This window comes from Notolepis coatsorum (genome assembly GCF_963971535.1).
Source record: "Notolepis coatsorum genome assembly, chromosome: 5".
Taxonomy (NCBI): domain Eukaryota; kingdom Metazoa; phylum Chordata; class Actinopteri; order Aulopiformes; family Paralepididae; genus Notolepis; species Notolepis coatsorum.
Window position 1 is genome coordinate 162,948,857 of NC_140169.1, and position 20,864 is coordinate 162,969,720.

Below are 20,864 nucleotides of genomic sequence, written 5' to 3' on the forward strand. Positions count from 1 at the left end.
ACAGATAGTATGTTATAGGACAGGAGAGGACAGGAGAGGACAGGAGAGTACGTTATAGGACAGGAGAGGACAGGAGAGGACAGAGAGTACGTTATAGGACAGGAGAGGACAGGAGAGGACAGAGAGTATGTTATAGGACAGGAGAGGACAGGAGAGGACAGAGAGTACGTTATAGGACAGGAGAGGACAGGAGAGGACAGAGAGTACGTTATAGGACAGGAGAGGACAGGAGAGGACAGAGAGTACGTTATAGGACAGGAGAGGACAGGAGAGGACAGAGAGTACGTTATAGGACAGGAGAGGACAGGAGAGGACAGAGAGTATGTTATAGGACAGGAGAGGACAGGAGAGGACAGACGAGGACAGACAGTACGTTATAGGACATGAGAGGACAGGAGAGGACAGAGAGTACGTTATAGGACAGGAGAGGACAGAGAGTATGTTATAGGACAGGAGAGGACAGGAGAGGACAGACGAGGACAGAGAGTACGTTATAGGACAGGAGAGGACAGGAGAGGACAGAGAGTACGTTATAGGACAGGAGAGGACAGAGAGTATGTTATAGGACAGGAGAGGACAGGAGAGGACATGCAAGGACAGAGAGTACGTTATAGGACAGGAGAGGACAGGAGAGGACAGAGAGTATGTTATAGGACAGGAGAGGACAGGAGAGGACAGAGAGTATGTTATAGGACAGGAGAGGACAGGAGAGGACATAGAGTATGTTATAGGACAGGAGAGGACAGGAGAGGACAGAGAGTATGTTATAGGACAGGAGAGGACAGGAGAGGACAGAGAGTATGTTATAGGACAGGAGAGGACAGGAGAGGACAGAGAGTATGTTATAGGACAGGAGAGGACAGAGAGTACGTTATAGGACAGGAGAGGACAGAGAGTATGTTATAGGACAGGAGAGGACAGAGAATATGTTATAGGACAGGAGAGGACAGGAGAGGACAGGAGAGGACAGAGAGTATGTTATAGGACAGGAGAGGACAGGAGAGGACAAGAGAGGACAGGAGAGGACAGAGAGTACGTTATAGGACAGGAGAGGACAGGAGAGGACAGAGAGTACATTATAGGACAGGAGAGGACAGGAGAGGACATGAGAGGACAGAGAGTACGTTATAGGACAGGAGAGGACAGAGAGTATGTTATAGGACAGGAGAGGACAGAGAGGACAGAGAGTACGTTATAGGACAGGAGAGGACAGAGAGGACAGGAGAGGACATACGGTACGTTATAGGACAGGAGAGGACAGGAGAGGACAGATAGTATGTTATAGGACAGGAGAGGACAGGAGAGGACAGGAGAGTACGTTATAGGACAGGAGAGGACAGGAGAGGACAGAGAGTATGTTATAGGACAGGAGAGGACAGGAGAGGACAGAGAGTACGTTATAGGACAGGAGAGGACAGGAGAGGACAGAGAGTATGTTATAGGACAGGAGAGGACAGGAGAGGACAGAGAGTACGTTATAGGACAGGAGAGGACAGGAGAGGACAGAGAGTACGTTATAGGACAGGAGAGGACAGGAGAGGACAGAGAGTACGTTATAGGACAGGAGAGGACAGGAGAGGACAGAGAGTACGTTATAGGACAGGAGAGGACAGGAGAGGACAGAGAGTATGTTATAGGACAGGAGAGGACAGGAGAGGACAGACGAGGACAGAGAGTACGTTATAGGACAGGAGAGGACATGAGAGGACAGAGAGTACGTTATAGGACAGGAGAGGACAGAGAGTATGTTATAGGACAGGAGAGGACAGGAGAGGACATGCGAGGACAGAGAGTACGTTATAGGACAGGAGAGGACAGGAGAGGACAGAGAGTATGTTATAGGACAGGAGAGGACAGGAGAGGACAGAGAGTATGTTATAGGACAGGAGAGGACAGGAGAGGACATAGAGTATGTTATAGGACAGGAGAGGACAGGAGAGGACAGAGAGTATGTTATAGGACAGGAGAGGACAGGAGAGGACAGATAGTATGTTATAGGACAGGAGAGGACAGGAGAGGACAGAGAGTATGTTATAGGACAGGAGAGGACAGGAGAGGACAGAGAGTACGTTATAGGACAGGAGAGGACAGAGAGTATGTTATAGGACAGGAGAGGACAGAGAGTATGTTATAGGACAGGAGAGGACAGGAGAGGACAGAGAGTACGCTATATGACAGGAGAGGACAGAGAGTACGTTATAGGACAGGAGAGGACAGGAGAGGACAGAGAGTACGTTATAGGACAGGAGACAGTACGTTATTCAATAAGGCATTTGTTGAGCAATGATACAACATTTAGTTTATTTTTTTTGTTTTTTTTAGATTTCTTTTTTTCATGGTCAGACATGACCGACAGATGAGGAGAGGATGAACGGGAGCAGAGGCGGGGAAGACTGGCATGCAACAAATGGAAGTCACCGGGAGTGGGAAGCGAACCCGGGACGGCCGCTTCGTGATGCAGCAGCGCGATACATGGTGTGCTACTAGAACGCCCAAACATTTAGCTTTTTCTAACTGACACTTGTGGATGACTACTTTCACCACCAATGTAAATGATTAGCCGTCTAAAGTAGTGGAAAGTGCTCTGACCTCTGATGAAAGTTTAGATTAGATTAAAATGTACAGTATTATCATACAGCACAAGTACAGTACAACCAAAAGAGGTTTGGCATCTGCAGGGGTGTAGCTCCAGATTCTGGGCCCCCTGAAAGAATGTATTTGTAGGCCCCCAGTGAATGTGAGCGCGCGTAAGCGCGCGAGCGGAATTTTTGTGTGCCATTTTTTTATTGATGAAAACGCATAATATGGTTTTTACCTATACATTCGGATCAGCAGTTCAGCACCTGCACTGTTGGTGGGTGAGCCTAGTAAAGGATGTCGCATTGCGTTCATCTTCAATGAATGGACCAATGCAATAGTCTACCAAAGCCCCCCCTCTCTCTCTATATATCTCACACACACACACACACACACACACACACACACACACACACACACACACACACACACACACACACACACACACACACACACACACACACACACACACACACACACACACACACACACACACACACACACACACACACACACACACACACACACACACACACACACACACACACACACTTCAGAAACAAACATAGTATCAATGAGAGCATCAATAATACACCTGAGTGATGTCTAGTAAAAAAGATTTTTTTTTTTTTTTTTTTGGGGGGGGGGGGGGGGCCCAGTGCTGGGCCCTTGGAATCATCCTAAGCTACCCCCCCCCCAGCTACGCCCCTGGGCATCTGACCAGAGTGCAAATGAAACGCTAAAGTACAATAGTGATATACAATGTACAGGTGATTAAACTGGACATAAATTAGAACTACTGAGTAATAGTGCTAATCAGATGTATGTACAGAGTTGTAGTATTAATATGTATGGTGCATAGTATGTAAATGCACCAGCTTGTGTGTATATGAATATATACTTACAGTATACTGTACATACTGCCCAATTGCACAGCCCTGCTAATTATCCCATCTCACTGTATTGTTATTTCATTCCAATTAGTGTATACTTGACCACATCCTGCCCAGTTGTACAGCCCTGGCCTATTCTTATAAAATGTTTTACTTATAATTGTACTATATTCTATTGTGCTATATTTAATTTAGTTTATATCCCATTTTATTTTATTCAACCTCTATTTACAGTTGTACAGCCCTAGGCCTATATTCTATTTCATAATTCTATTCTATCATATTTAATTTAATTTTACTCCACCTCTTTATTTTATTATCTGTCCGTTAGTGTCTGTCCGTTAATGTTGCACCGAAAAGGACCAAAGCGAATTCCTTTTATGTGAAAACTACTTGGCAATAAAGACCTTTCTGATTCTGACTTTGATTCTGATTTTGATTCTGATTCAGATTCTGATAGAGGACTATACTATCTGTGTGTCTAAGGGGTCTGACTGGAGATTGGCTCCTTGTCAGATTTACGCAATTGACCAGTGTTTTCCAGGTGACTGGCTAATTGCAAGGCCCGACAGCCTTTCCTCCCTCACAAGGTAAACACAGAACAGGCTGTTCTAATGTTAAAAGGGGTATTTCACCAAAAAACAATGCTGATTAATTTTGCACATAATCACACACACACACACACACACACACACACACACACACACACACACACACACACACACACACACACACACACGCACACAGGCACGCACGCACGCACGCACGCACGCACGCACGCACGCACGCAAATTATTATAATTTTTTTTAAACGTCTTCTCAGTGGCGGCTCGCCACCGGGGGCGCTAGGGCGCCGCCCCACCTGTTAAATCAGAGAAGAAGAAAACATTTTTTTTTGTTTTTTGTTTTATAGCCCTATAAATAATATAAACATGTTTAAAATGAATAATATTTACTAATTTTAAGTATGTTTGTGTTTCCAATGCACAATATAACGTTAATATATAAAATAAAAAATACTTGTTTTCCTGAACAGGAAGTGACTCAATCCTGCTCATTTCTCCTGCCGCATTTCTCCTCTAGCCGTATTTCTCGGCCCGGGCTAGACGCAATAGCGCTCTGAGTGCGCGTCACTGTTTGATCGCTGTATCCGTCGCAGCCAATCAGTGCGTAACGCGTTGTGCGTTGAAATATGACTATTATGTTGGAAACCGGGCGCGATTTGAAGCGGTCTAGGCAGCAGCGTCAAGAATTTCCTTAGCCGCATTTCGCGGAGACGCTCTCTGATTGGCCGACGCCAGTATTTTTTTCCGTAGCAGCATTTCGCGGAGACGCTCTCTGATTGGCCGACGCCACTTTTCTATGTTCCAATTTTAGGTTTTCTAGCTTGGTAAAGATAGTTGTGTTGTTGTGAGATCAGATGCAGCTATTTGTCTTAGAGCGTGACTGCAAGTTCTTTCGACGGTTAAGCTTAGGCACTCTTTCAAAGTTGGTTAAGGTTAGAGTTTGTCTTAGAGCATGGCGATAGAACGCCAGGTAGTTTGCAGTCTGTTCGACGCGGAAATGGACAAAGAAATCAAGTACTGTCTTGTTGTGTGGTGCTAACAGCTGAGCTAACACTTGGCTAACAAGCTATATGGCGGATGCAGTCTGGACAGTGGTCTGGATATACATCATCAACAGCGGATTATACACTTTATCAAGCCTACCACGTTTCAATTAAACAAAGTGTGTTTATGCTGTTGCTGTTGTTGTTAGCTCACACAGTACTTGTTGGCTAACAATAAGCTATATATGGATGCAGTGTGGAGGGACAATCGGACAATGGACATCAACAACACAGTCTGGACAATGGACGGAGTGGATATACTTTATCAAGCCCTTCTGCCTGCTGTCAATTTAACAACAAGGTAGATTTGCTCTCTCTCTCTCTCTCTCTCTCTCTCTCTCTCTCTCTCTCTCTCTCTCTCTCTCTCTCTCTCTCTCTCTCTCTCTCTCTCTCTCTCTCTCTCTCTCTCTCTCTCTCTAACGTGATTCTCTCTCTCTCTCTCTAACGTGATTCTCTCTCTCTCTCAGCCACTCAGCTAACGCTTCTCTCTCTCTCTCTCTCTCTCTCTCTCTCTCTCTCTCTCTCTCTCTCTCTCTCTCTCTCTCTCTCTCTCTCTCTCTCTCTCTCTCTAACGTGATTCTTCTCTAACGTGATTCTCTCTCTCTCTCTCTAACGTGATTCTCTCTCTCTCTCAGCCACTCAGCTAACGCTTCTCTCTCTCTCTCTCTCTCTCTCTCTCTCTCTCTCTCTCTCTCTCTCTCTCTCTCTCTCTGCGTGTGTTTGGAGACGGAGCAAGTTTGTTTCTAACTTTTATATTTATATATTGTGTTTCAAGTTGTGAATTAGACTGTACTTTATTTGACTGGTTGTGTGTAGCTTGGTCAGCTGAAGGCTGCCAGTGACATGCCAATGCGTGGTACATATGTTTGCAAAATGTTTGGTATAGCGCCCTCTAGCACCCTCCCATGGAAATAATGTAGCAGCCGCCACTGCGTCTTCTCCTTAAATGAAACATCGCGATTCTAGAACTCCATTCTACAGCTTTCAGTGACCGTTCAGCCAACGGCGTGATGTCATCTTTAGGCTCTCAAATGTCTAATCTCTGAAACCTGAAAGGGTTAATCCGCACAGGGGTTGAAGGGGAGAGAAGAATAGAAGCAGTGCTGAATGGACTGAATAGAATCCTCTCTAAGGAGCCCAGCGAGTAACAACCACAATGAATCACAGGGCGACCAGGACCTTGTGGCCTTTGAGTCCAGAGATCCCGTCATCTCCGGGGCGACCTTTCTTCCCCTGCAGAATGAAACCAGAACAGGCATGAGATTCACTTCATTCCTTCTTACAGACATTTCACTTGTCCTCTCTGTCTCTCTGTCTCTCTGTCTCTGTCTCTGTCTCTCTCTCTCTGTCTCTCTGTCTGTCTCCCCTTTCTCTCTCTTCTCTTCCCCTCTTTCTCTCTCTCTCTCTCCCCCTCTTTCTTACTCCCCCTCCCCCTCTCTCTCTCTCTCTCTCTCTCTCTCTCTCTCTCTCTCTCTCTCTCTCTCTCTCTCTCTCTCTCTCTCGCTCTCTCTCTCTCTCCCCTTCTTTCTTATTCCCCCTCCCCCCCTCTCTCTCTCTCTCTCTCTCTCTCTCTCTCTCTCTCTCTCTCTCTCTCTCTCTCTCTCTCTCTCTCTGTCTCCCCTCTCTCTTATCTCCCCTTTATCTCTCTTCCCCTCTTTCTCTCTCTCTCCCCCCTCTTTCTCATTCCCCCCTCTCTCCCCTCTCTCTTCTCTCCCCTCTCTCTCTTATCTCTCTCTTTCTTATTCCCCCTTCTCTCCTCTCTCTCTCCTCTCCCCTCTCTCTCATATCTCTCTGTCTCTCTCTGTCTGTCTCCCCTCTCTCTTATCTCCCCTTTGTCTCTCTTCTCTTCCCCTTTCTCTCTCCCCCTCTTTCTTATTCCCCCCTCTCCCCTCTCTCTCTCATCTCTCTCTTATTCTCCCCTTCTCTCCTCTCTCTCTTCTCTCCCCTCTCTCTCTCATATCTCTCTTTCTCTCTCTCTCATACCCCCCCTTCTCCTTTCTCCCTCTCTCCTCTCTCTCTTATCTCCCCTCTCTCTCCAATCTCTCTCTTATTCCCCCCTTCTCTCCTCTTTCTTCTCTCCCCTCTCTCTCATATCTCTCCCTCTCTCTCTCTCTCGTACCCCCCCCCTTTCTCCCTCTCTCTCTCTCTTACACTCCCCCTCTCTCTCTCTCTGTTTTAGTCACAACACCGGTGGTTTGTGTTGTTTATAGCGACGGACGAGACTCAATGACATAGGTGTAGATTTAAGGGGGGTGCAGGGGAAATGTCCCCCTCAATATTGAGAAGAGGTCAATTTGTCCCCCTCAAAAAAGCGAATATGAAAGACAATTTTCAAAAGAGGTAAAAAAATCAGGGGGTACATTTTTTTATATATCCTTCTTACCTGTAACTATAGAATACATAGAATACATTTTGTATACCAATAAAGAACGCCTGAGAGCCTCACTGCATTATATTCCATTATATTTGTGTCAGCGCCGGGTACCTGATTGTTGTCTTTTTACATAAATAAAGACATTTCCACCATAAATGGATGCGGAAAAGGGCACAAATGGGTCCAGAAAGGTTCACCAGAATGCAGGAAGCGAAGCGTTTGAGGCTCAAAACGTCCAGAGGGCGGCCCTCCAGAGCCCCCCCACTTAACCCTTTCACTGCCACACTACCAAACGGTTATATTATCGTACTTGGCCATCGCGTCCCGCTCTTAAGCCTATCGAGATATACCTCATCTCATGTACCTATTGTACTCCATCAACGAAAAAAACAAGTACACCCACACCTGCCGGGTCCCGCCCCTATGGAGGCGTAGCCTATAAGACAGTAGGCATGGTCACCAAACACTCTTCCTCTATTTTCGTTTCCATCATAACGGTCGCAGTGCACCTTATGTAACTAGTTGTTATGAAAAGATTATGAGAAATTTCGTAATGTTGAAAGTTTACCGGAGGTTTGCTTACCCCTGGAATCTTCGGGGCATGTTTCAGCGACAAGTCGGGCCTATGTTGATGTTTCCTCGTCTGATGGCAGCAGACCAAGGATCAGCGTGCAAGGTTTGGCTATCGGGCCAGCTTGTACACAGGTAGGCCCTGTGTCATCAGGCATTGATGTTAGTGTTAGTAGTGCTGGTTTGTTTTGTTACACAGCCATGTTGTGTGTCGGTGCCAGGGGGCGGGATGGTTTGGTGAACGGTTCACTGCAGTGGACGGGTTCCAAACGATCCTGGAAGCGTGCTGCTAAACAGCTAATGCTAACGCTACATGCTAATGCTAATGCTATATGCTAACACTACTGCTACGCTGTTCTAATGTCTCCGCCGTGGGATTTTGCTGCTTTTCCCTCCTCTTGCCTGGTTCATCAATGAAGGTCAGTCGGTAGCTAATGTGGGGGTTTTGCTGAGTCCTATTTTACCCTTTTACGGGTAAATGGGTTGTCAACAGGGTGTGCCATGACTAGGTAGGCCTAGCCAGGTAGCGTTAAACTTGTGCCCCGGCGGGGCTTTGAACGGGGTTTCCACCCGGAAGCCGATGCTTGAGGCTCGGCGGGTGGCAGTAGAGCTATACTACTGCAGGATGGGACTTAGCGGCGGCCCGTGTTGTGGCTCAGCTGACTGTTTTCTGTCCATAGTAGCGTTGAAGACGCTATGCTATAGTAGTGTAGTGGGCTACTGTTTTGTTCTGTCTCTCCGCTACGAGAATGTCTGTCTATGCTACAGCTTTCTCTCCTCTCAACCATTCATGCTGACGGTCAATCGGTGTCTATTGGGGGAGTAGTGCGGGGGGGGGGGGGGGGGCTTTGTTTACCTTTTGGGTAAATGGGCTAAAGCTAGGGCTGGTGTGCTGTTGTGAATATTATGAATGAATGCGGGACTGGTTCTCTCTGGTCCGCCTCCCCTTAACGTTGTGTACATGGGCTTGCTCATTCTACAGTATTTTGTGGTGTTAGTTCTTTTATTCATTTAACCCCTTCATGGTGCACACCACAGTGGAGGTTGCTGTTTGCTCCGTGTTAACATCAGTCCTTTGCTTTTGACATATTGAAACAGTGCCCCGCCCGGCCGACGCCATGAGGTGGGTCGGCCTGGCGAGTGGCTGGTGGGCTGCTAAAGCCTGTACCGCCACGGTATGGAATTGGCAGCGATTAGTAACTGTATTCGAATTGCTGTTTTTTCTATCAAAAAATGGTGTCTGGTGGCGGGGCCTTGAGGGCCAGCCGACGTCGACACATCGCGCGAGGTTGTTGACGTTATTAGCTTTGACCTAGCCGCAAGCTATAACCGCTCAGGGTTCTCCTCTCCGCAGGGGATTTTGGTCTTCTGCAGGAGCGCGGGCGGTATTGTCCTAGGCCCCACACCGCCTCACACCGCGCAGCCAGAAGAAGAGAGAGCACGGCCTCGTACCCCCTCCGGAGGTATCCTGGGCATTGAATCGACAGGTGTCCACAATGCCGACAGCCTTGGCGGCCGAGGGATCGGCCATGTTGGATGGGCTCGGCTTGAACAACAAGCCATCGACGTTCTGCCGCGAGCAGCCCGCTCTCCGATCACTCCCTCCCCCAACACCAGCGGAAAAAGGGGGCTCTGATTGTTTCCTTTGGCTGCGGGCCGCGTGCCTTCGTTGAAGCGCGGGCGGCCCCACTTTTCGCTTCTCATGGGGACAGGGGCTGACACCCAGTTGATGGCTGAGCCTGGGTCTTTCCGTGAGAATGTTGTGCTGTCAAGCGGCTCCCACACCATAACCTGTGTTGGTTGAGCCTGGTGTTATGTCTGTCAACTATAAGTGTTGTCAGCAGGGGGGCTCGAAACCTTTTGAGGCACACAGTGCGGGCTTCCTCGACCTCGCCTTCGCCAGGCCAGGTATCATGTTGGTGCCTCCCACTCCTGAAAGATTGGCAGTGGTTTCGCAGGCGCGCGTGATTTGGGTGGTAGTAATATCACTGCAGGGCTACGGTGTGTGGAACCCATGGGGTCCTCATGCCTTGCATGTCCGGCTGCAGAACAACTCCTCAGCATGTTCTGGAGGGGTGTTCAGTGGGGGGGCTTTTGTCACCTAGATTGATGTCAGCTTCCCCCGTATCAAACCGGCCCTTTCTGTCGGGGTCCCCCCTTGGGTGCGATTGCCTCGTGGGTAGTGTCAGGTTCCGACCCGACTCCACAGAACGCTCTGCTCGCAATGGTCCAGGGTTGGCTACGCACAGCTGGTGGGACCGGGCCGACTATCTACAGTTCCTGGCGGACCTGCGCCACATGGCGGCGGGTGCGTTGGGAGTGTCATCACATATGACTATGGCAGTACCATATGTCGAGGTGGATGGAGAGAACGCTGAGGCGGGGACTTGTGTTTACACAACCCCACCCGTTTTCGGGTTTGGTACAGACCCTATTGTCAGGGTCACCAGCAGTGACAGCTCTGGTCAATGAGATCCAATCTCTGTGGACGAAGCAAGCCATCGTTGTGGAGTTCTCCTCCCGATGTTCTCTGGTGCCTGAGAAATCGGGAGGGGGGGTGTCAGACCCATGCTGGACCTGTCCCATGGGAAGGTTCAGCATTTTTTTGGATCGTCTCCTACCTGTTGAACACTGTCAGGTGGGGGTCTGGTTCTCCTCCATAGACCTGTAGGATGCGTATTCGCATCTCTGATCTTTCATCTAGGGCTTACCTACGCTTCCTTGCAGGGTTAGCGTATGAGTACCAGAGGCTGCCGTTCGGTTTTCTCTGGCTCCCCGCATCTTCACCAAGTGCGTGGAGGCCGCACTGGGGCCTCTGCGTCGTCAGGGGTTACGAAGTGTATTCTGCCCTGACGACGTTCTTGTCCTTCACGGTCAAGGTGGATCGTCGGGTCTCGTACCAGGCAGGTCCCTACCAGCCTGGGGTTTGCTGTAGACTGGAAGTAGAGTACTCCTCTTCCCAGTCAACGGTTGGAGTGCTATGGGCATCCCTCTCAGAGCGTGTTGTCGACACGCTCGGGAGGTTCCGTCCTAGGACGGTTACGGCGCTGTCTCATGTCACGTTTTTCACCGACGCCTCCCTCGCTGGTGACGCGTCGGGCCAACGCAGTAGGGGGCAGCTGGCAAACCATGCTGCCCGGTCTGCGCTACGTTCAATGTGTTGGTATTGAAAGCGGTCCTTCTGGTCCTCAAACGGTGTTGATCAGGACGGACAATACGACGTCAGTGTCGTATATCGACAGACAGGGAGGAGTAGGCTCCCCCCGTCTGCACCAGGCGGCGGGAGGCTGGCTATGGGCGTCCTCCATCTGCGCGGCCTGAGGGCTCCCCACATCCCCGGCAGGGTGAATGTGGGTTCAGGTGTACTGTCGCGGGGCGGTCCTCATCCTGACGGGTGGGGATTACGTCCGGACATAGCCAGGCAGGTGTGGGACCGATGCCGTGCCGCCTGGGATTCTTCCCCATACATCTGTTAGGTCAGTTGTTGGGACGGGTACGTTGAGGGGCACAGGTTCTTGATCCTGATGGCGCCAGACCGGGGCGCAGCTGTGTGGTTCCCGGTCCTGATCCAGCTACTGGTAGTCTTGAGAGGATGGACCCTTCTGTGGTTGATACCATCCGGAATGCGCATGCTCCCTCCACTGTCGCGCTTACGCAGGCAGATGGCGTATGTTCCAAGTGTGGTGTAAGGCGGGGGGCCGGGACCCAGTCTCCTGCCCCCTGGATGCTGTCCTTAGTTACCTCCAGTCTCTCCTTGATAGACTGTCGGCTTCGACGGTGAGGGTATATGCAGCAGCTATATCCTCCTATCATGAGGGATTTGAGGGGGATGTTCAGCCACCCTCTTGTGAAGCGTTTCCTGCTTGGCGCTCGGCGCGTTAAGCCGGTGCAACGCTCTTTGGCTCCGAGTTGGGATCTTCAATTGGTCCTCGGTCGGTTGTCCTTGGCCCCGTTTGAGCCTCTTGAGCAAGCGCCGTTGGAACAGCTGTCGTTCAAGACCGCGTTCTTGCTGGCCGTCACCTCCGCTGAACGCGTGGGTGTGCTTTGTGCACCTGAGTGCCTGTCTTTCGTTCCGATTGCGGTGCCACTCTGTGGCCTAATCCTGCCTTCGTGCCTAAAAATATCCGGAGTTCCTTCCGCTCCAGGGATATTGTGGTTCAGGCGTTTCGTCCGCCTCCTCATGCTAGTGAGTTAGATGCGGGCCTTCACCTGTCATGTCCGGTCCGTGCTTTGGGAATTTACCTCAGCCGTACTCAGGACCTCAGGGTTACCGATCAGCTTTTTGTTTGTCACGGTGGTTCTCGTGCCGGTAAGGCACTATCGAAACAGCACCTGTCCCATTGGTTGTGCGAGGGCATTGCCCTCTGCTACACGTTGGCCGGGCTGGATCCCCCTGGGGGCGTCAGGGCGCACTCCACTCGTGGGGTGGCTGCCTCTGCCGGTCTCCTGGGTGGGGCCTCGGTGGAGGACATCTGTGCTGCAGCTTCATGGTCCTCCCCGGGCCCCTTTGTATGGTTTTACCTCATGGACATGACCGGGCGGTTCTGTCTCCCAGGCGGTTCTGGGGTCTGTGGCCTTTCCTGCTTCCCGTCCTTTGGTAGGGTAGCAGGAGTGTGTGGGTATGGGCCACAGTGTGTTAGGTCACACGTGGTTCCGCCTGTGCTGTGTGTTCAAGGGGTTCTAGTTCCCTCTTGCTCGCACTCAGGTGGAGTTGACTGCGCCCCCCCCTTCATTAGGAAGGATGGGGTGACGGGGCTCCCCAACCCCTTGATGTGGGCTTACGGGTCCTCAGGGGGTACATTTGTCGGGCCTCGCGTCCGCTCTACCCCATATCTCGATAGGCTTAAGAGCGGGACGCGATGGCCAAGTACGATAATATAACGTAAGGTTATGTATATAACCTAGTTATATGAGTACTGGCTAAGCGTCCTGCTCTGCGGCCCTGAGTTCCCTTTTGAGGGATCTTTTACTGGAAACGGGATTTTTGGCGAGGAAGAGTGTTTGGTGACCATGCCTACTGTCTTATAGGCTACGCCTCCATAGGGGCGGGACCCGGCAGATGTGGGTGTACTTGTTTTTTTCGTTGATGGAGTACAATAGGTACATGAGATGAGGTATATCTCGATAGGCTTAAGAGCGGGACGCTTAGCCAGTACTCATATAACTAGGTTATATACATAACCTTACGTTACTGCTTTCACTGCGACACAACAGCAAGTTAACCCTTTCACTGCCACACGACAGAAGGTTAACCCTTTACTATCACACTACCGTCGGTAGTGTGATAGTAAAGGGTTAACCTTCTGAAAGGGTTAACATGCCCCCCCCCCAACCCCCCAACCCTACGCCCCCTCGCACAGCGAGACACTAAAGCGAAGGATCTGATAAGGGATGACAGTTGGTCCCGGCCTCGCTGATCTCCAGCACCCTCGGCGAGGGAGAGTCCGCTGGCCCCGTCCGCTGTTCCTCGAGGTACGGATATTGTTTGAACAGCGAGACCAGGAAAGGGGTCAAAGGGTAGACAGTTGTATGTGCGTGCGCGTGTCTGAGTGTGTGTGTGTGTGTGTGTGTGTGTGTGTGTGTGTGTGTGTGTGTGTGTGTGTGTGAGTGTGAGGGGTATGTACAGACACACATCATCTTGAGGCGCAGACGGGCATGTCGCGTCTCATCCTGGAGGTCAAGGGTCAGCCCGTGCAGAGGCACCTGGACAGCGTATGCAAAGCCATCTATCCACTGAGGAGCGGAGCCACTGGTTCGTGACCATTAAAACTAATGAGAGCAATTATGTGTCGGCCTTTAAGTCTGAGTGCAAGAATGTGGAGAATGCTTAAGAGGAGAAAGCACCTGGTTAATGAACGTCACCCGGCTTGTCTGTCAGCGACATGACTGACTGTCAGACACCAGAGACCCTGACATTACCTGAACTTGTCAGATATGTAGGACAGAGGGGGGGCGGGGCTTATGCGTGGCTTTAGAGTTAACCTTCTGTAGTGTGGTAGTGAAAGGGTTAACCGTCTGTACTGTGGTAGTGAACGGGTTAACCGTCTGTAGTGTGGTAGTGAAAGGGTTAACCTTCTATAGTGTGGTAGTGAACGGGTTAACCGTCTGTAGTGTGGTAGTGAAAGGGTTAACCATCTGTAGTGTGGTTGTGGTAGTGAAAGGTTAACCTTCTGTAGTGTGGTAGTGAAAGGGTTAACCGTCTATAGTGTGGTAGTGAAAGGTTAACCTTCTGTAGTGTGGTAGTGAAAGGGTTAACCTTCTGTAGTGTGGCAGTGAAAGGGTTAACCTTCTGTAGTGTGGTAGTGAAAGGGTTAACATTCTGTAGTGTGGCAGTGAAAGAGTTAACCTTCTGTAGGGTGGCAGCGAACGGGTTAACCTTCTGTAGTGTGGCAGTGAAAGGGTTAACCTTCTGTAGTGTGGTAGTGAAAGGGTTAATCCTCTGTCCAGGGTTGTATCTCTCAGCGAACAGAAGGGTATTTTGCATTCCACAAAGGGGTCGTTCTTCCCCCGGGATGAAACATTGCTTTAACCCCTTCAGAAGGTCTCCGGTCCCTGGGTAACTGAGGGGTGGTGGGGGGCAGTCACGGTTATTTACGCTGACCAGAGGGGCAGCTTTGTTGGGACCCGGCGCTCTGGACACGCGGCGCCTCCGGTCTCCAGGGGGGACGTCGCAGCGGCGGATGTGCAATGTGTTAATAACGTGCGGGGGCAAGAGACCAAGCAGCGGCAGCAGAGACAAACACAGCTCTTTAAGGCTAAACACAACCTGTCTCTTCCTCTTTGTACTGTTGCCATAGGATTACTTCCAGAATGCGGGTAAGACCACCTACGGTACTGTATCTCTCTGCCCGTGTGACACGTGTGCCTGCAAGCTACGCCGACGACTAAGTAATTATCCCCCATCCAGAGACACACCGTTAGAAGACCTGCTGCATCAGAGGCTTGTTACTGGAACTCCAGCCGCTGGGCACGAGGCGCTCTCTGTGCTGTCTTCGAAGACAAACCTGTTCACTGCAGGCCTGTCCCCGACTAAGGATTTGTATAGTCAACTTTTATTGGCCAACATTTGCAGATAGTCGTCTACCCCCCGAATGCAATTTTTATTTATAATTATATTATATTATTATATAATAATAATTATTATTTTCTTTTTCATTCCATTTGGGCTGTCGGGGTACTTAATGTCCGAAGGAGTCGACTGAAGGCTTCTTGTCCTCTGCAAAAGCATGCAATTGGTCCACTGATGGATACATCTTGATATTTGTCTAGTTTAGTGTGTTCATTAGATGGGTGAAATCCTCTTTAAGTGCCTCTGTGCCCGTTTCCTTAGGCAGTTAGCCTCTCTGGTATGCACGCCATTAGCATTAGCCACGCTTCTAGGCCTCTTTGCTTTTGTAAAGAATGATTAAAAAAATAATAATAATAATAATAAATATATATATTTTCTTTTGCATTCGACTAAGAGGTTGGCCGTCGACTACGGCTCCTTTTGATCGATTAGTCGACTATTCTACTAGTCGGGGTCAGCCCTAGTTCATTGATATATATATTTTGAGACGTTAATATTGTAAATAGACTCACCGCGGGGCCGCTGGGTCCTCGCTCACCCTTCTCACAGGCGCATCTGGGAGCCACGGGGCACTTCGGACGAGAGAAAAAAAAGCATGTTTTCATTCATTTGTTTCATTTGACGTTTATTTATTTTTTGTAAATGAGTTTGAATGTGGCCACTGGTGATATCATCGTGGATGTTGAATCCTTAATGTTGTGTCAATTACAGCTCGATGAAATGATAAGGTAGCGCTTCCTATAAATAAGACAAGGTCTTTTTTCATCCACATCATTTCATTGGAGCTGTAATTAACACAAACACAACACAAATCCATTTGAGATGGATTGAAATGGATCTCTATGCAGCCACATGGGGGCTCTATACTTAATTATGTTACCACATGTGAAAATATTACGCTGTTTAGCAATAGAAATATAGTAATACTGACCCCTTCGTCGGCCAAGTTGGTCTGTGTGGAAAAAGGCAAAACGGTGATAACGTTAAATAAACAGAATCTTAAACATGTCAATATTAAATTTCTATAAGAGATATGAGTCCGGTCTTCACGAGCAATGTCAAATGTGTTACAATTGCATAATAAAAAGCATATTAAACGAATGAATCTTTACAGTAGTTTTAAGTCATCTGCTTTATTGCATAGGCACCACTGATAGAAAGCAGGGATTGGACATTGATGATATGGCATGGGCCAAGTAATAACTTTCATGACTATTGAAAAGAAGCCTTAGATGTTAAGATCTAAATGATGTTATGATCTAAATAAATTTTATGATCTAAATAGATGTTATGATATAAATAAATGTTATGATCTAAATAGATGTTATGATATGAATAGACATTGTGATCTAAATAGACGTTAGACGTTGTGATCTAAATAGAAGTTGTGATATAAATAGACGTTGTGATATAAATAGACGTTCTGATATAAATATATGTCATGATATGAATAGATGTTGTGATCTAAATAGACGTTGTGTGATCTAAATAGATATTATGATCTAAACAGATGTTGTGATATAAACAGATGTTGTGATATAAACAGATGCGGTCTCTTAAAGCATTAATGCACAAATTCAACCACAGAGGGGAGTTGCTCGGATTATGATTCATGCCAAGCTTTGTCCTGCTGTGCAAACACTGGCAAGGAGTCAACCGGTGGAGGAATTCCTCGGTAATACCTGTGTTATCACAAAGAGAGGATATATCACTGTTGAAACCTGAATATGTCCCACCTGACACCAGCCCACCAGAGGGTCCCGCCTGTTACAAGGCGTGTGTTACTATTGTGGAGGTAAATCCTAATGGACGGGGGGGACGGGCATAACACACAGTTGTCAGGCGCTTCTTTTGAAAGAATGTGAGAAGGATTTTTCTGTACATCTGAACAAAGAGCTGAATCTAAAGCGGTCATTGAGTTGCTTTCCTTTTTTCGCTGCACTGTAACATTACGCTGTCACTCCTGAGGTCTGCAGGAACACGTCAACAAGTCCTCCCACGTTTCAACGCTGACTATACATGTTATATCCAACCCTCGATGAAGCATTTCGACTCTCATTGCGGCAAAAAACGAACATTTAAATGTATATATCTGTCATGTCCAAAAGCACTTTAATATTTGTTTCCTCAGCGCACGGGAATGGAACCGGGAACCTTCCAACTACCAGACGACTGCTCTACCTCCTGAGCCACTGTTGCCCTGGCCTTTGTTGGGTATGCCTTTGTTTGTATGCCAAGGAGTGACAGTGGCTCGGGAGGTAGAGCAGTCGTCTGGTAATCCGGGAGGTTCCCGGTTCGATTCCCGCTCCTCCCCCGGGCAGTGTGTGTCGAAGTGTCCTTGAGCAAGACACTTAACCCCTAACTGCTCTCCCGATGAGCAGGTCGGCACCTTGCGCGGTCGCCTCCGCCGTCGGTGAGCAAAAATTGTAAAGCACTTTGGATAAAAGCTGTTATATATAAATTGGCAAGAAAAAAATTATAAAAAAAAATGTCTGGCAACATTTAAAAAAACAATATTTAACCTTTATTTGGCCAGATAAAACATGCCTCGTTTTATAAATGTGTATTGATAACTTATAGTGCTGTAATAAAATTGTCTAATAAATATGCATGATCGAATTCAACAACGTGTGCTTTTATTTTGATATTCCTTAATTCCACGTTGAAGTCACGTGATACGTTAAGTGTGGGGTCCCCAAAAAATATCCTAAATAAAATGTAAAACTTTGAGAACCCCTGGGTTAAATAAACAAATAAACAGAACAACACTCACAATCTCCACGAGGACTTTCTCCAGGATGTCGGGGTCCTGCAGGTTGTGCAGGAAGCGAGCAGCGGGCGAGCTGGCCAGCAGGCGGAGCTGTGCCACGTTGGCGGGCTCGTTGGCGCCACGGGTGATGCCCACCGTGAAGAACTTCACCCCCTGGTTCTTGGCGTCGGCGACGGCGGAGAAGATGTCGGGGTTTCTGGGGTGCGACGTTCCGTCCGTCAGCAGGACAGCCACCTTGAGGAGGGGTTAAAGGTTCAAGTTTTTGTTTTATTACACAGGGTTCCCACACAGACATTGCGAAATAAAATTCAAGGACTTTTAAGTACTTTTCCAAGCACTATTTTTTCATTTTCAAGGATGTCACTAGTCGAAGGATACAATTCACTTTTAAATGCTGTTTTTTTTAAGCATTTTCTTGGCCTGCTTGCCAGCTAGAGAAAGCACTTTTATTTTTTATAAGCATATAAACATATAAACATATGAACTAGTGACTTATATACATTCTAAATGTAAATGTAAACAAAATGTCCCAAAACACGCACCTTGATGCTGCCGGCCGTGGACTCGTCCAGGTACAGCTTGGTCATGTTGGTGATGGCGTACGTGGTGTAGGTGCCGTGGCCGATGTACTGGATGGGCGCCACGCGGGCCTTGAAGTTGTCGCTGCCCCTCCAGTCGCGGAAGGCCTGCTCCGTGATGACGTGGCTGCTGTACTGCAGCAGGGACACTCGCCAGCTCAGCCGCCGGCCCGTCTGCAGCCGCACGCTCTGCAGCCCGTCCACCACGTCCATGGAGAACTGCTTCTCCCGCTCGTGGTTCTCCTTGGCGCTCTCCGAGCTGTCCAGCAGGAAGGAGAGCTCCAGGCTGCAGTCTTCGTCCAGCATGGCTGTGTGTGTGTGTGTGTGCGTGCGTGTGCGGGAATAGGGGTCACATGTCACAACAACATCGACTGAATTCGGTCGTTAAAGAACCCAGGTCTCTGACATCAAGGCTACCTAATCATCCCTTCCCCTTAATTGACTGATATCAATCCCTGTCTCCTGAGCTGTTCAGCCATTGTGTAGTCGTGTGATGTGTGCCTGGTGCCTGCGTATAGCCCAAGGTTGGGTGCTACTACCAGTGGTGGTGAAGGAGGCAATTCCCACCCTACAAGCGCTTTGAGTGTCTAGAAAAACAGAAAAGCGCTATATATTATGCAATTAATTATTATTATTAATTAGAGAAACGATTTGAAGATTTGAATGGTTACAGTGACTCAAGCTCATTTTGATTAAAGGAACACGCCAACATTTGGGGAAATTAGCTTACTGTCTTCTCCAGAGAGAGACAAGAAGATAGATACCAGTTTCCTCTCTGTGCGTTCAGTAGAAAGCTGAACTGGCTGCATGTTAGCCTAGCTTAGCACGATGACTGGAAGCAGGAGAGGTGTTAGTTGGACAATGCCTAGGCCAGGGGTCAGCAACCTTTACTATCAAAAGAGCCACTTTTCCCCCCTCCCACAAAATAAAATGCTCAGGGAGCAGCACAACCTATTTACCCTTAAAATGAAGATAACACAGTGTATAATGTTTTATATACCCCCAAGCATACATACCCCACATTTAGCATAACACGCCTGACAATTTTATACCCAAAGTAATTTGCGATTTATTATACTTTATACTTATAGCACACATGTTTGTTGCATTAATGGAATTATAAAGCAACAAAAAGAAAAATGTTGACTTTTTATTGCTGTTTTGACCTGTTATAACAAAGGAAAACCTCAAACTCTTATGAAGAGGAGAAAAAATACTGGCTGTGTAGACCTATTTTTAAATAAAACACAGAAGAGGAGACAAAACACTGGTGTCTGTAGACCGACTTTGAAATAAAACCCTGAACTATTCAGGTATATTTGAGTCCTTCCCTTATTTGTGGAACATTTATAAAATAAAAAGTAGTCCACTTTGAAAAAAGACTACCATGTGTGTAGACCTAATTTGAAATAAAACACAGAAAAGGAGAAAAAACGCTGGCATCTGTAGACCTACTTTGAAATAAAACCCTGAACTATGCAGCTCTATTTGAGTCCTTATAAAAAAATCTATAAAATCTATAAAATAAAAAGTGAATTTTTCGTTGTTCGCAAATTTCGCACCACATATCAGGCATACAGGCATCGTTAGTCGTGAAAGCAAATTAATCTGTCCATGCTGAATTAAACCCTCTATTTTCCTCAGACTTTCCTTTTTTTGGATTTATCCATGGTTAGCTTATTGGGGGGTCGGAAACTCAAGATTAGCCACTTGCAGACGGCAGGGAGAGGCGCGGGGTGTGACGTACTGTATATTTTAGTTGATGAAATATTTGTGTTGACTAAATATTTTAGTTGATGAAATATTTTTTCATTTCAGTGTCACAGTATGACATCGATCTCCAAAATAAGAGACAAAATATATATAATTTTTTATTTTTTTTGGGCCAGGGAGCCGCAGCTGATTGGCTAAAGAGCCGCATGCGGCTCCGGAGCCGCAGGTTGCCGACCCCTGGCCTAGGCTAACCAGCCATTCCATTCATTGTGCTAAGCTAGGCTAACGTGCAGCCAGATAGCTTTCTACTGAACGCACAGAGAGGAAACTGGTATCTATCTTCTTGTCTCTCTCTGGAGAAGACAGTAAGCTAATTTCCCCAAATGTTGGCGTGTTCCTTTAAAGGTGCTGTGAGTGGTTTTTTTTTTAATTTTTTTTAAGTAGCTCTACATTCTGACAGCCATCACTGATACAGAGTGTCTGGTCAGTAACATGGGTCTCCCAGTCCCTGCACTCTGCAGTAAACAGCCTGGCCATCACTGATACAGAGTGTCTGGTCAGTAACATGGGTCTCCCAGTCCCTCCGCTCTGCAGTAAACAGCCTGGCCATCACTGATACAGAGTGTCTGGTCAGTAACATGGGTCTCCCAGTCCCTCCGCTCTGCAGTAAACAGCCATCACTGATATAGTGTGTCTGGTCAGTAACATGGG

General features: G+C 47.9%; 1 protein-coding gene across 1 annotated transcript in view; it reads right to left on the reverse strand.

Annotated features, from left to right (window-relative positions):
• col28a2a (collagen, type XXVIII, alpha 2a) overlaps nucleotides 1–20,864 on the reverse strand; it is a gene marked incomplete at its 3' end in the record, with an annotated part of 142,147 nt that overhangs the window by 117,981 nt on the left and 3,302 nt on the right. The window contains 5 exon segments of the mRNA XM_084314357.1: nucleotides 6,259–6,312; nucleotides 15,605–15,664; nucleotides 16,024–16,044; nucleotides 17,866–18,096; nucleotides 18,405–18,748. Of these exon segments, the coding sequence (XP_084170483.1) occupies nucleotides 6,259–6,312; nucleotides 15,605–15,664; nucleotides 16,024–16,044; nucleotides 17,866–18,096; nucleotides 18,405–18,748 (710 nt within the window).